At 38.8% G+C, this 16712-nt stretch overlaps 1 protein-coding gene across 2 annotated transcripts; it reads left to right on the top strand.

Moving 5' to 3' along the window:
* The first annotated feature begins 94 nt into the window (after window positions 1-94).
* On the top strand, window positions 95-16465 carry camk1gb (calcium/calmodulin-dependent protein kinase IGb). Of its 2 annotated transcripts, none has more exons than XM_034131905.1 (13): window positions 95-230; window positions 1807-1912; window positions 7243-7368; window positions 7878-7952; window positions 8057-8195; window positions 9346-9469; window positions 9859-9934; window positions 10543-10655; window positions 10761-10839; window positions 11902-11989; window positions 13200-13543; window positions 14580-14673; window positions 15469-16465. In XM_034131905.1, exons 1-12 carry the CDS (start codon window positions 101-103, stop codon window positions 14635-14637), a joined length of 1458 nt encoding a protein of 485 aa, XP_033987796.1. In that variant the 5' UTR covers window positions 95-100; the 3' UTR covers window positions 14638-14673; window positions 15469-16465. The 2 variants fall into 2 exon arrangements, with proteins under 2 accessions (XP_033987796.1, XP_033987797.1); XM_034131906.1 differs by having other exon boundaries at window positions 1810-1912.
* The last annotated feature ends 247 nt before the right edge of the window (window positions 16466-16712 follow it).

Below are 16712 nucleotides of genomic sequence, written 5' to 3' on the forward strand. Positions count from 1 at the left end.
ATTGCTCATCTCTGCGCAACACGCTTTGTTTTCTGTATAAACCTGTGGCTGCTGCACGGATCTCTGCAGCAGTGCGCCCCCCCCCACCCTCCCCCTCTCCATGGATGTAATCTCTGACTCCACAACAGGTAGCTCCTCTTGTGATGTCCCAGACTCAGTAATCCGTCCAGACCTCGCAGAGCATTTGGCAGGAGAGTCAGAGCGGAGCTCCTCCAGCGCAGAGTCTCTGGGTAAGTCTCAAATCTGAATCTTTTTTAATTTTAAAGTAGACCTGGAAACAACTGTTGTTTGCTTTTAACAGCAGCTCGGAGTAAAGTAGTGCGCCAGTGTTGCCTTATTTGTATTCTGTTCTAGTTTTTCTCCTCTATAATATCCATCATGCATGAGTCCAAACTTGTGTTTTAAGGTGTTTTTGCTCAGGCGTGAGAGCTTGGTCTGAATTTCTGATAGTTTTTGCCGCAGAATGATGTTTCCGCAGATCCTGCAGCCAATTTGTTGTTTAGAGTAGAAAGGAGGTACTGCAACCCACTGTCAATCACAGCAGCATTTCCTTGCATTGACTGGTGTTTGTGCGTCAGGGTGCAGAAAAAAAACCCGCGACTCGACTCTAAAGCTTGCATGTAAGAGAAAGGGACTGTAGAATGGAGAGAACGTGGAGGAATTTTTGCGCAATTTCAAAACAACAACACTGCATTGAGATGTGCATCCCTGCTGCATGGTTTGACTGCAAATGAGTTTTGCATCGCTGCTTGTGCTGTTGAACATTTCTCTGCATGGCTGTGTCTGTGTGAGTGTGAGTGTGTGTTAGTGTGTGCATGTCGTGAGCTGCTCTCCTGAATAACAACACACACTGCTGTGAAGGAAATAATTACTGCGGGAGAACCAGAGGTGCCAGACCTGTGTGTTGTGTGTGGAAACAGCATACCCTCAGGGGTATCTGTGTGTGTGGCTGTGTGTATGGACATTGTTTGAATGTGGGGATAATAATCTAGAGTATATACTCATTTTAATCGCTTAATTGTGTTCAGCTGCATCATCTGAGTTGCATTGACTTGAAGAGAAATTAAAGTGGGATTCAAAAATGTAAATGTCAGATTTTCTTTGCTCATCTGTTGCTCTTATATTCATGTATTATGGGCTTTTACTGTATACAGGTACATTTTGAAGACATTTGTAATGCATATAAATTGTTGAGGAGGCTATACTTTGGTGTTTATTTATACCTGTAACAAGGTCAGGTCTCTATATCAAGAGTTAATCCCTTATATATAAGAGAAAAGAGGCCAGGAAACTAAACTGGGTAACCTGCTCATTTAAAGTGCTCCTAATCCTCCTCAGGACATGTGGTTTTATTGGATAATTCCCTCCTAATCCTAAAGTTTATTAGTGAAACAAATGTATTTTTTCTTGCACAACAATGTGTGATGATCCTAATTGCGCAGGTAGCTTATTTTGGCAACATAATTTTGCTAATTATTATATTTTCAATGCATTTTTGACGATGCAACAGAAAACAATCAATGCAACAGGTTCTTATTACTTTCTCCTTGTTTGACTTCTGACATATTATCAATTCATACACTATGTTGTAATGTAGACCTGGTACAGTTGGCCTGGTTTTGCACAGCTTTATAAATTCCTGTAGGATTATAAACCCTAACCTTTTGTCATCCAGACAAAGAAAGCTCGTCCTCTGACGCACCAACACCTGCATCCATCATTTAAAGACTGTTTAATGATCTCTTCTCTGATTATGATTAGGACGTGGACCTTATGTGTTATTTTCTTTCTCCTCCTCTCTAAAAGAAGTGCCTGTTGAAGTCTGCGCAGAGATGGGTCGACAGGAGGGCGAGTGGATGAAGGTCATCGACGACATCCAGGAGGTGTTCGACTTCATGGAGGAGCTGGGATCGTGAGTACATTTATTTGTAATATTTATTGAGAGGACTGGTTTTACTTTCCTGTTCAGTTGTTGTAAACACTACAGAGATTCTTCCGTGGTACCTCTGGGAATATTTAGCATTTCTGGAGGTTTAGTTTGAGAGATATTGAAGTCGATCACAGTGTCCCATGTTGCCGTGATGATAAAGCCTCCACATGCTGTTTGAGTCTGAGGACAGATGATTGGATTGACATGCTGAGGCCTACTTTACCGAGGACTTAACAAGATGCTTTGCCTGTGAGAGGGTTAGTCTGTCTGCCTCCTCATGGTGTCCTCATGGTGTCCTGAGAGTCACCTAAGCAGGTCAATACATAAATACAAAATCTATCTGTCTTTTAAAAATTTACTTTTTTCTCTAAAGTTGCCTTGAATTGTGAGACTCACAAAAGAAAGGAGAAATGTAAATACAAATGTAAACATCTGGTTGCAAAACAAGTTGAGCTGCAGTTGAATAATTGATAAGTTGATTAACGTTGAAATAATGAATACTATATTTTGATGACATTATTTATTATTTAGTTACATTTTTAGGCAAAAATGCCAAATTTGAGCTAGATTTTGACACTTTATAAACAAAACAGCAGTGCTGGAAGACGTTTTTACTGTAGATGTTTATCTTATGTACAAGTAGAAATAGTACAGTGTTCAAATAAGTAAAAGTATTTGCATCAAAATATGCTTAAAGTACCAAAAGTAAAATAACTTATTATGCAGATTGACCCATTGTCGATTTAAACCGTATGTGTTACTAAAGTCCTATTTAAGTATTGATTATAGGTTGTATCAGTCATCCATATTGGCAAATTAACTAAAAGTATTAAACACGTGTAATGGAGTAAAAGCAAATGATCTACCTCTGAATTGTAGTGGGGTAGAAGTACAACGTTTCAGAAAATGGAGATACTCAAGAAAAGTACTTCTACATGTTACAGTACTTGATAGATGTACTTTACACCACTGATGTAAACTGTGCACAGTCTTAGCTAACAGTCTCCTGACCTAATTTCAGTGAAGTGAACTCAGCAGATCTTTTGGAGTATTTCTCGAGTGTTTGGGGAACAGCTGCTCAGAGGCCGACTGTAAACAAAGGAGCGATGGAGTGATTGCTGCTGCTGCTGTTGTGTGTAAACAGAGCGATATGTGCCGAGGGCCGAGGATGTTCCAGAGCAGCGGTGATTGCAGAGTCGGGGGGGCGAGGCCGCTAACCAGCACAGGACATGATATAATATGTGGTCCAATTAGTGTGCAGCAATAACGGTGATTTCCCCTAACACAAAACAGTTCTGGAGGCGTAATGGAAAACTAGGCGAAGATATATGAACACACTTGTGATTAGTTTATTTCTCCGACACCTCATCTAACAAATTAATCATTATTATTAATTTTGCCTCTACTGTGACCTATATTCTTTTGTCTCCATGCTTTAATGTTCAGAAAGGTCTTTATTTTTCTCATACTGTGCTGCAGCACCTCTTTTCACCCTCTGTCTGAAACCAGAGCCCAGTCTGCTCTGATTGGTTAGCTGGCCGGCTCTGTTGTGATTGGTCAACCGTTTATAGATGTCCCGTCCCTTAGCCTATCACATACAATGTGTTTGAGCGCTAGCTAATAGAAGTGAAGTGCTACATAGTGATGTCCTAATGTTTTGGAAGTAAACAAAGGAGTCCAATGGAGGCGTTTCAGGCAGGGGGGGAGTGTGTGGGAGAGAAACACCCTCTGGAGGGAACACATGGATTTGAACCTTTGCAGACACTTACATGCACACAAACCTATATAACACACTACAGGAAAGGGAAAACCCCAAAAAGCATTATAGGGCCTCTTTAAAAGTGTCAACAGTGAACTCTCTTGCTGTTTCGCCTGATCTCCGCGAAACCCTTTCTGTCTTCCATCATCATAAAAAGGAAGCTAATCCAAAAGGGACAGGAGATTGCGTAGGACACCAAACACAGCCTGTCCCTCGGGCCTCATCACACACACACAGTGTAAACAACAACAACATAATTGTTTCCTGGCAATCAGGATAATCTCTTCAGGGGTGAATTCACCTCAAAAAGCACAGAGCAATTGTATTCTCGTTAACATCTGTGAATTTTAAGCGTCCCACTTTACACACTCCAGTAGTGTTATTAACCTTTGTCTTTTTTGTTGAATATATATTTATATATGTATACATTCTGTCTGGTATTAGCTTGATTGATGATTTCTCTTGAGAGACACGATAAGCTTCGAGGAGATCCGTGGAAGAAAATGAGATGTTGTAACCACGGAGAAATCAGTTGTGCAACGGGATGTGAAGAGCGGTGATGAAGCTGAGAGACAGCTCCTTCCTGTCCGCCTCCCTGAGAGCAATCAGGCTGTTTTTAATAGGGTGTGAATCTTTTGGTATCTCTCAAATCTATTTAATAAGGTTACAATTCAATTTCAAATCAGCTCTCAATTGACCACACACATTTCAGACTCTGTGTTTATTATCTCTCCGGAACGAACTGAAGGTGTGGCTGATTATGGAAAGAAGCAGAGTAAAGTGTGAATAAGATCAAGGTGTTTTTATATTTAAAAAAGTTGATTTCAATGTTGAAAACACACAAGTTAGAAGATGTGTACATGCTCTACTTAATTAAATCAACTGAAGAAGTCTTGAGGAATAACAAGCTCAAGTTATACAAGATAACTATAAATATTAAACATTTAACATTGACTAGCTGCATTTTTATTTCTCAGAAACGATATGCTTATAATGACACTATAAAACTGGTATTTTGTGTGATTCTTCAACAAATCATTGACTGGATTACTGTTCTTTAGTCAAACATTAAGATATATTGCCACAGAAACCCATTATAAAATAAAAAATCAAGAGAACAAGTGGAATCAAAACAAGCTAAAATAGAATAAGACAGGTTTAAAATCCAAAAATAAAAGTGCAGTCAAGATATGAATAATTATTTGATTTATTTGAAGGCAGTGGTGTGCAATAGAAGCACTATCTATGTATTTTTTTTAAAGAACACAGTTATCTTTTTCATTATTTATCCCACCAGGGGAAATTCACTTTTTATCTACATCAATACTGACATCGTCCAGCGGGAGATTGTCTCTCCTCGTTAGAGAACCTCCCATCATGCCTCAGGGTCAGGGTCATCACCACTCAGAAGGCAGAGTGACACCTGTCTGCTCTCAGCCCTTGACCTCCCTCCGCCCTGCAGCAGCTTGTGTTCCTCAGATCTCTCTCAGTCTCTGACCCTGTTCCCCAACTCTCTGTTCCCTTGCGTAAGGGATAAAGCACCTAATCCCGCAGGTAGAACAACTATTCCCAGACAACTCTGAAGATAGCATGGGCACAGAGCAGCATAATAAGCCTCTGACATGTGATCAGTTAATCCACAGAGAGCTTCAGTGCAGCTTAATTGAATCCCTTGATATCGCTATTTCTGCCGTGTGTTTATTTGTATTCGCTCCAAGGCCGTTTCCACCTCTGTGTGACGCAAGGAGGCGGAGAAATTACATGATGAAACTGTCAAATGTATAGAAGAAAAACAGGAAACATGTTGTAAACACGGTACGTCTACACAGCAGCGTTAAAAAAATCTTGGAGGTGGGCGTATCTGAAGCTTGAGGATTTTTTGCGAGCAACCAATCACATGAATCTCCCGCCCGCGACATACGAAGCAAAAAAGCCCGAAGTAAACTGGATATAAACTCCCCAAAACAGGCGAAAACCTACCACTGTCTCTGCCACCTCCCTCCATGCCTGGCTCCTCCGGTTTATATCCCGGTAGGTCTGGTCATAAAGCACCGGGTGATTGATTCGCTACCGCTAATTTCTCCTCCATTTTTTGGAATATGAGGAAATGACCTGCGGTATGTCTCTCCCAGCATACACGCCATTTGATTGGCTAGAGCTTGAACTGTCAGATTTGCGTACACGGGATTTGATTGGCTGACGCTTCCACCTCAGCCTCAAAAGTTGAACATTGTTCAACTTTGAATCCTCAAAATCCTGAAAATCTCCGCTCGCCTGCCCACAATGCAGTTCGGCGAAAAGTGAGGGAAAGTGACGTCACCCCATTCAAAGTGAATGGGCAGAAGCGTTTCAAGATTTTTTTAACGCTGCTGTGTAGACGTTCCGTAAGAGTGTGAAGATGTAATGTGGCTATCTTGGTTATGTACAATTGTAACACACACCTGCCTACCAGCACCTTTTAAACTCATCATTTATGGTTTTACAGGGGGAAAAGTCACACACTGTTCTCGTTTTTACATTTGGTTTTTGAATGTTTATAGACGAACTGTTCCCCCCTGTTTCCAGACCTTATGCTAAGCTAAATTGCTAATTTCATCAGCACTATATTGAATGGAATTATGGAAAAAACGTGAGTCGTATCCATATTTTCATCCAATTATCTGCCTGAGTCTCTTCTAAAATGTTAAATTAGTTTTACATTTGCCGATACAGACTAATGGGACTTACATTACACTAAATCAAAAAGACTTTCATGTATTTTAAGGCTTGCAAATAGATAAAAATTGCTGAAAATCATTCGCATTTGACCTATAAACACAATAGAGAAATTAAAGCATGGAAGAAATTCTGATTGGCTGAGAAAAATGGAAAGTAGGTCCATTAAGAGGCAACTACTATGTGCTGTTTGTGGGGGAAACTTCTGAAGCAATTGGAGTCAGGACTCAAAAAGAGAGACACGATGGAGAGCTGGAGCTTTGATGGCAAACACTGACGGTTTATTTGGAGCTTCGGCCGGAGAATTCACAAGACATGTCACAAGTTGACCACACGGTTGAGATGCCACAATCAATTCTGAAGACCCCTCCTGTAGCTCCAGGTTTTAACTAGTTCAGAGTGTAATAAATCAACATTCTTCAATAGATAGACTAAACAGCTGAGGACACTGAATCACATTTGTTGTCGCTTATGGCTCGAGGTCATCTACACCCCGAGAAGGATGTGTTCCAGGTGTCCCACAACAATAACTATCTCTGACCGACAGTTGCCCGGTCATAAACTGGTAACATCAACAATATGCTAGGGCAGCCCCTCCTTAAGGGAGATAGCATGCTGCCCAAGGCTGGGCATCTGCGTCAGAGGGCAAAACATAAACATCTATGGAAATTATTCCCTGACACTGTTCTTGTCCAAATATTTTATTTACATTCCCATAATTCTAATAGAAGTGAAGCTTAATTTCTCCTGCTGTTCTTCCTTTCTCTGATGTTTTCAAGCAGTCAGTGAATGCATCATCAATAACTCACTTTCATTGTGTTTGTGTGTTGATGAACAGCGGGGCGTTCTCAGAAGTGTTCATGGTGAAGGAGAAGAAGACGGGGAAGTTGTTTGCTATGAAGTGTGTGAAGAAGAAACAGACGCGAGACCTCAATCTGGAGAACGAGATCGCCGTGCTGAGGAGGTAATTAACGTTTGCATTTTTAATGAGCGTCAAAACATCTCGTATTCTCTCAGTAGTCAGTGTGCAGAGGAACACATTGATCCATTTCTGTTGTTTCTGTTGACATATGTGAATTATGTTGTGGGTTTATAGTTTCTTTAATCATTTACAGTGCAATTTGACTTATTCTGTACATGTTTTAATTGTGTACTCCTATAGATATATACTTTGCTATTGTTAATATGTCTATATTTACTGTTTACTTTACACAATTTCCCAATTTTAGACATAATAAAGTGTATCTAATGTAATTCTATCTGATGGAGTCTAATCAAATGACATTTACTGTCTGTTTATTTTTTATTTTGTAATCATGTGCAATGGCTTTTCTACAAACTGTTTCAACAAAATAATTGTCCAATATAAGATCAATAAAGTAAATCTAATCTAATCTTATTTTATCTAATGTAATCTTATTGTATTTAATGTTATCTGATCTAATGATGGCACCTTTTTGTTTCCCTTTTCAGGATCAAACACGACAATGTGGTGGGAATGGAGGATTTCTATGAAAGTCTGACCCATTACTATCTCGTCATGGAGCTGTGAGCGTCCTTTACATTATTATTTAAATGATCAGATGAGCTAAGAAAAAAGAATAACAGGGATATTCGATCACATTTGAATGGCAGTGGTGTTTTCTCTTCAGTGTTGCAGGCGGAGAGCTCTTTGACCGCATTCTGGACCGGGGGGTGTACTCGGAGAAAGACGCCAGCAGCGTGATCCGCCAGGTGCTGCACGCCGTGAGCTACCTGCACAACAACGACATCGTGCATCGAGACCTGAAGGTAGGAATCAGATAATATAACAATTAGTCTTACATTCACTTTGGCTAAGACACTTTCAATCACCAAGGTTAAAACATGTTTCTATACAACAGCATGGTCAAAGTCAACTTTATTGTCAATCTTTCAGTTTGTGTGTACAGACAGAGAGACCGTTTCCCACAATCCCGAATACAAAAAATACAAATATGTATAAAAATATGTATATACCTATATATATATACACAATCAACAGACACAATTATACATATGCACACATTAAGACATACTTAAAAGCACAACAATATATATATATATATACTAAATAACAGTCACTTCAATATCTTTGGGAAATGTACATTAGTGCAAGATTGTCCATAGCAGCGTAAAAAGTGTCTGGTGCTGGATTTGAGTTGGGTCGTTGGGGTGAAGCCACATTTCAAGATATTTACATTACAATGTGTATCCAAGTATATTTAGTAAAGATAAGGCCCTTGATAAAAACATAAACAAAAGTAACCAAAAATGTCAAAGTTGAATGGAAAAAGGCACCACAAAAATAGTTCATAAATGTTTAAGTGCCCGAAAGTACTCAAGCACAGATGTTCATTAATGTCACTTTAAACATGTGAAACCAAAAGATAGGAGATCAAAGTGTTCCCAAACAAACCAAATGATGTCAAAGATTGAATCGTAGAAGGCAGGGCAAGTTTATTTATAGAGCACATTTCAACACAAGGCAATTCAAAGTACTTAGAAATCAAAAATCAAAATTAACTGTTTGTAGTCTCACATTTCCCGTACAGAAATTAGAGTAGTACAAATTGAAAGAAGGATTCTGTTTGTTTCCCTATATGTAACAAAAGAGGGGTAGTAGTGCTATTTCCTGTAATAAGAAAACCAAAACCAGGAAATGTGTAAAATTGTTGTATTGTCTGTTAAATCTGCACTCCTTAATAAAGAAAAGAAAAAAATAAATGAGAGAGGTTTATCATCAAACTCAAGAAAGCAAATAAGTGTACGGTATTTCCCAGAATTCGTGGTACAAATCCATTATCAGCCGTGTCACTTTCAGCAAAAGAACATCTTGAGGCTTTGTTGCACCACAGGAGAACTGCTTTGAGGTCATGAGTGTGTGTGAAGAGCTGCTGTGTGTGTGTGTGTGTCCCTGCAGCCGGAGAACATCCTGTACTACAGTCAGGACGAGGACTCCAAGATCATGATCGGCGACTTCGGCCTCTCCAAGATGGTGGACAGCGACATCATGTCCACCGCCTGCGGCACCCCGGGATACGTAGGTGAGGGGACACGTGAAGTTTAATTGAATATATTATACTGTCACTTACACAATATTTATTCCTTTAATTGTATTTTTTAAATAAATAATATTTTATTATTGTTGTTATATTATTATTTTTCGTTGTGAAATCTTATTTGATCCTATCTCATGTTATCTTATCTTATTTTATTTAGCTGATGCTTTTATCCAAAGCAATAAGTTAGATCAACCATGAAGATACAAATTGAGTTCAGTAAAATAAATGTTAGTATTTCTGTAATATCTAACACATTGTGCTCGAGACTCACTTTCAGCATATCAGTGTAATACATGTCAATATTAAGACAGTTGTCTCTGCATGCAGGCCTAATGAAAGCAACAAATGTGAAATGTGTTCTTGTTTTCCAGCGCCTGAGGTTTTGGCCCAGAAGCCGTACAGCAAGGCGGTCGACTGCTGGTCCATCGGAGTGATCACCTACATCTTGTAAGTATAACGCCATTGTTAATGTGGGCACATATAACTAGACTAAGATAGAGAGATATATGCAAATAGACTTTTAAGATTGTCAATCAGCTCCGGGTTTTTCTTTCTTAAGTGGATCTCAAGATTAAAAGCCTCTGCCAGTCATGCATGACACAATTAGCTTAATATAGAACAATGAGGCAGGGTGAAGTCATCCCTAGTGAGCATCTACTGTTCACACTGTTTTACATAAGATCACTGAATAGAAAATAAAACAGAACTAAGAAGTAACATATATGCATGTTGACAGTGAAAGATACAAATCTGTGTACTATCTGTATCTATCATTACACACTATGAAGGTTCAAGGTTCTTTATTGTCAATCTGACATAGCTACAGAGTAATTATGTAGTTGAAAATCTTATGTCACAGGCTTCTCCAACAATGCAACATAATAACATAATAACATAATAACAATAAGAGCATGAGCAATACAAAAAGAATAATAGTTATAAAATAAAATAAGGGCCAAATTACAGCTAACAACATTTAAAAGTAGGATATTATTTACATTAAGTGTGCATTGAAATAAACACGTTCCCAACTTTACTGAATGCTTGTGTTTCAGGCTCTGTGGATATCCCCCTTTTTACGAAGAAAGCGAGACAAGACTGTTCTCCAAGATCATAAAGGCGCAGTATGAGTTCGACTCGCCCTTCTGGGATGATATTTCTGAATCTGGTATTTACACCGAGCATCAACACATGTATAATTTAGAGCCTGTTGCAGCTGCTTTATGCATTCACCCAGCTCCAGCTCTAACACGTGTCACATTTTGATCCGCAGCTAAAGACTTCATCCGTAACATGATGCAGAAAACTCCCAGCCTGCGCTTCTCCACTGAAATGGCACTCAGACATCCCTGGTGAGTCTCCATCAGCAGCCACAGAGGGGTTTATACACATATTGGTTATTAGGGACATTAACTCAAACTCTGTGGTGATCATTGCCATTATCTTATCATTCAGTATAATTGGGAAATTATACCACATGAAGAACTTTTATTATGACAACCACTTAGTCACTTTAAGATGCAATTTATTTGTTTGTGTGTGTTGTACGGTGTATGGTGAGTGTTGCTTTATCTGTCTGTGCCAAGGACACATTTCCATTTAATGTAATGTTAATGCAAAATAAAATATGCTGAATCCAAATCTGAATCTGAAATATAATGCAAGGTAAACATAGAATACATTGATGTGCTTTTCCAACTAAAAACCTCTAGCTTATTGATTATTAAACATTTATTGACATATTTTTGTGTTTATTTTTTCTCTTGTTAGTTATCTACTACCATTACTATCTACTAAGTCAAGCAGTGAGCCTAAAATAGAATGTGTATTAGGGTTTTATATATTTCTTTATTAACCCTGCATGCAGACATTAATGTTTGCATGATCAGGAAAATAAAGTAAATTATTTATAATCTCTAAACTGCTAAAGTAAAAGAGGCATCTCATCCTCATTGTCTCTGGATATTGATTAAGACACTAACAGTTTGTTATTGGCAAGTAATTAAAACACAGGATTTCTTCGAAATAGTCCTAAAAACTCTTAAATTGTCTCGTCTTTTACCCTTAAATTACTTTTACAATAGTAGTAAATAATTCTGTGCAATATAGTTAAATTTGTGAGCAGATAACGGCAGTTCTTTGTATAATAAATCGTCTTTAAGCTACTGAATCATGGGTAAAATAACACAAAACATTTATTTGTTGAAGTTATACAAATCTCAAAGTAATAAAATAGCAGCTGTTGTTCCACTACAAAGGACAGTAAAACAACATGTTAGATTTATGACATCTAAGTGAAACTACAACCAAAATAAACAGCTATTACAGGAGAGTATCCTCACAGTGTCAGGTCACAGCGGATTAGCGTTACCTGGAAATATATTTAACCGTTCTGTTTCGTCATCTGTTTTCAGGATTATTGGAAATACGGCGCGGAGCCAGGACATCTATTACTCTGTCAGCGTTCAGATCCAGAAGAACTTCGCCAAGTCCAAGTGGAAGGTTAGTCTCTCAGGGCCTTGATGAGAGGATCTAATTTAGAGCAGTTTATAGAGGATTAATCGGGGGGGCCTACCGAAATCCTTCCTGATTAAAGAGTTTGATAAGATGTTGTTCGGCAATCAGTGCTGATTGGGCACTTCATTGTATAACAGGGGAAAATGACTAAGAAGTGAACCTAATGTCTGGAGTGTAGCAGGAACATTGTGTAAGCTTCAGTAGATTTAAAGGTGGGGTAGGTAATTCACTTCAGAAACCCTTTTTGTTATATTCCATGGAATGCTCTTAACATCCCGATAGCAATGAATACATTAAATGCTTTGACAAAAAATACATAAAAAAATGTCATCTGTGGAAGCCGTAGTACTGTAAAAAGCACGACCAATCATCTGAGCCGGCCCGGCTAAAATAACTGGATGGCCTACCTGCCTGTCAGCCTTCCATCTCGTGCACAAACTTATCTCGTGCCCTCATTGGTCATGTGCGCGTCCGTGTGTGTTGGAGGAGGGGCTCTGGAAGGAAGTCTGAAGGAAGGGGCAGATTTTTTTCGGCTGCGTACTTTCAAATTCTAGCGCACTCGAGCTGGTTTCTCCAAAATGACATACCCCACCTTTAAGTGTTAAGAAAGCTGTTTATCTACAGTTGAACTACAGCAATGTATATGACACGAATATCTAACAATATCTAAATGAAAATGTCAAATGCTAGTAAAAAATGACAGTCGATTGAGTTTCAAATGAATTCAGGTCATACATAATCCCCACAAAAAGATCCCACACAAATATTTAACTTATATTAAAATAAACTGTAGTTTAATTAGAATAGTAAAGCAACAATCAAATGTAATAAAATATTTGATTTATATTTAAACAAAAAGAGGGTTCAATAACAGTCGTGCAGCAAAAACTATTATTTATTTTTCTAGCCCAAAAATAGTTTGTAGGCTTTATAGTTTACTAGGTAGTATTTTAACTACTTGAATCACTAATTATGAATGTAGTTCAACCCCCTCACACAGGTTGATAGTCTATATATAGATATTTGAACACATATTTTATCTTTTTATGTACATTTGTTTTTATATTGGGGATTGTGGGAAACAGTATTTCTCTGTCTGTGCACACAAACTGGAAGATTGACAATAAAGTTGACTTTTGACTTTTGACTGACTTATGATCTCTTTTTGAACCTCTTGTCTTTGTTCACTTCACAGAAAGCGTACAACGCTACGGTGGTCATCAACCACATGAAGAAGCTGCAGCTGGCGCACTCTGATAAGGTCCTGAACAAACCCAGCGTCCCCGCCATCAGCGTGACCTCCCCTGCCAAGACCCACAGACGGAACCTGGATCCAGACAGACCGGATCCCCGGCCAACGCAGACCAACGGGAAGCTGAGCGAGTCGGCCGACATGTCGCTGCCCACCAGCCCCATCGAGCCCAAGAGCCACGTGCACCCCCTGAAGGCCTCTCAGAGCCAGGACGGCCCACACCACGCGCCCTCCATCGCCGAGCAGGGCAAGAACGTGTACCACTCGGAGCCCGCCAACCTCAATGGGTACATAACTATTTCATCTGATGTTGCAAATCACAACCGGAAATATGCATGATCCGGACTAAAACCACCAGACTCAGGGACAGTTTCATCCCACAGGCCATAATAATAATAATAATAATAATAATAATACACTTTATTTGTATAGCACCAAAGTGCCCAAAGTGCTTTACAGAAAACATAACAACAATATTAAAATATTAAAATGAATACAGAACAAGATAAAACATCTACAGTGATAATATGTTCAAATAAAACAATTTAAAAATAAAATAAAATTTTAAAAATAAAAGCAAAACAGAAAAAGAATACAGTAAAACATGGACAATGATACGAGTGAGAATTTAAAGTTAACCCAAATTAAAAGCCATATTAACAAGATAGGTTTTTAAACTGAACTTTTGAAATAACATCCATAACATCTGTTTGCAACTTAAATATATCAATACTCCAATTACTTATATATATGTATATAGACTATTCTGCACTATTTATATTATATTCTATTTCATTTTATTTACTTGCACTATTAGAATAGAATAGGGAGGGATGAAACCCTCTTTAATGGTCACACATGCAGAGCACACAGCACACACAGTGAAATTTGGCCTCTGCTTTTAACCCATCCTAGTACAAGGAGTCTAGTACTAGGAGCAGTGGGCAGCTATTGTACAGCGCCCGGGGAGCAATGGGAGTGGGGGGGAAGGGGGGTGTCCGGTGCCTTGCTCAAGGGCACCACGGCAGGGCAGGAGGTGAACTGGGACCTCTCCAAGTAGAAGTCCACACTCCATATTTAGGTCTGGTCGGGGACTTGAACCAGCGACCCTACGGCTCCCAGTCCAAGCCCCTACTGACTGAGCCACTGCCGGACTGACTGAGCCACTGCCGGACTATTATCTGTTATTGTGTTGCGCTGTTGGAGGAGCCTGTGTCCTAAGATCTTCGTTGTCATAGCTACACTGTAGCTACTGTATGCACACATGACAATAAAAGCCTTGAATCCTTGAATCTTGATTAAACTTCTCTCTTCTAATTCCAGGTACGCTAAAAGCCGTATAGCTAAGACGGTGCAGACTGGAGTTTGCTCCGTCATGTGAAGGCTGCATGACGTTTACCTGGAGACATTTGACCTGGTAGGTTCAAGTAATACATATTCATGACGTACAAATACATTGTAGCTATATTTGAATCTCTATTTGATGAAGTGTAACTATCCTAAGTCAAACAAACGTGGCCCGCTGGTGTCATTGATAACATAAACAAGATTTCCAGGGCAGTGTGACGCTGAAACGGCCTCATGTCACTCCGCCATCATTTATTGTAATATTTACACCTGTGGTTTTCCTACTGTGATCGGTCAGATATGCCTTCAATGAAATGAAATCAAATGTTTTTGATATAGCCCAATAACACATGTGTCTCAAGGGGCTTTACAGTTTGTTCATATGAACACACAGGAATGAGAGGGGAAGTCATTACAATAAAATACATTTAAATACATTATAATTAAATACAATTCAAATAAATAAGAAAAAAGTTAAAACAATAAGATCAAAATAAAATAAGAAAGAAAGGAAATAAAATTAAAATAAAAATACTCATACAATCAGAAAAAACTAAATGGAACATCGGACCCAGGAGGATGTTCATGGCAAGCCTGAGCCTGCTCTTACTATAAGCTTTATTATATAGAATAATTAAGCCTATTCTTCTATATTATTATGAAAACTGAGACCCTTTATTCAGTAAATGGAGTTCTAATGTCACATCATTTCCCATCTTCAGTCATAATAGATGGCCCTCTGTTTGACAATTTGAATGTCAATATGTCTGACTGTGAAGGTCCTGTGCATGTTTTGTGTAAATGTCAGCTCATTGCAGGTGTGTGTGTGTGTGTCTAACCCAGTGTGTGTTTCCTCCCTCTGCAGGTCAGTGTTGCAGTTGCAGTGCTGACTCAGCATGCAGCTGTTTTGTGTCAGCAGGCCCCCGCACGGTGATGAGAAGTGGAAGAACCTCTGACGGACTCTAACGGTCTGCGAGGTCCTCACATTCACTGGGACGTTTTAATTTTCTTGGAAAGAGTGCCTAAGAAGCTACACAGAAGCGCACACACACACACACACACACACACACACACACACACACACACACACACACACACTCACACATTGAGATGCACACGCCTCACTTGAACTCAGATGCACAGGGTAGGCTTCAGTAAGCAGGGCAGTTCAGACAGTATTAAAGCTCATTCATGGTGAAGCAGTCTCTGAGCCCTGAACGCCTCATGAAGGTTCAATCACAATTCCTGTTTGTTTTGATCAGGGAGTTTAATTCATCAGTGCACATTAAATGTCAAGATGTATTCAGATTGTGGATATGCGGATATGTTTAAGAAAATACACACAACGCAATAAGATAAATTATTGTACATCGTGTGTAAAATATTTCCCTTTCTTCTTGCAAAACTACATTTGTTAGCGCAATAGAATATATGAAACTGCATGTCTGCTGCTTTAAATATATACATATATAAACAAGCCATAATGATGTAAACTCATCCGGATAAACTCATTTTCATTCTTTGTGTTGATTGCTTGTCGGTTTTATTTTTTTATTTCTAATGTATTTCAAATCCTTTTTAAAAAAACTAAAAAAGCTATACAGACAAAAAACATTATATATTTTCCAACTGTGTAAATGCCACAAGTGTATCAAGTATATATTGCCAACTCATAGCTTCCACATGCCATCAACCTGCTAGAATATAATGTGTTATTTATATTCGCTGTAATAGGTGTTGCTGTAAGCGTTTCATTTAGCAGTTTTCCGTTTCTCCGCTTTGTGTTGATGCATCAGCAGTTATTGATCGAGTCCATGTATTAGGATGGATCCCTGTGTGCTCATAAATAAAGCTTGTACAGAACCTGCATTGAGTTTGCTCTGCCGTTTGATTTGTCTCCATTTTTACTATTTCTTGTTTGAGAAATGACTCCACACCAACCATTAAAAAAAACTGAATTGGTCAATTCATTAAATATGTTTGCCACTATGGCGCAATGATATTCAATTAATATATATTAAACAATGGCACCCACTTTATATGAATAATGAAATGTACATCTGATAAAACAAAGTGAAACAGAAATGCTAATGTTAAATTGTGATGAGG

This window comes from Trematomus bernacchii, unplaced genomic scaffold, assembly GCF_902827165.1.
Source record: "Trematomus bernacchii unplaced genomic scaffold, fTreBer1.1, whole genome shotgun sequence".
In the NCBI taxonomy this organism is placed as follows: domain Eukaryota; kingdom Metazoa; phylum Chordata; class Actinopteri; order Perciformes; family Nototheniidae; genus Trematomus; species Trematomus bernacchii.

Bases quoted from the DNA above. Each gene is read 5' to 3' on its own strand.
- camk1gb (XM_034131905.1), top strand. From the start codon at position 101: ATGGATGTAATCTCTGACTCCACAACAGGTAGCTCCTCTTGTGATGTC. The intron at 231-1,806 runs GTAAGTCTCAAA...CCTCTCTAAAAG, and splicing joins CTCCAGCGCAGAGTCTCTGG to AAGTGCCTGTTGAAGTCTGC. The intron at 13,544-14,579 runs GTACATAACTAT...TTCTAATTCCAG, and splicing joins GAGCCCGCCAACCTCAATGG to GTACGCTAAAAGCCGTATAG.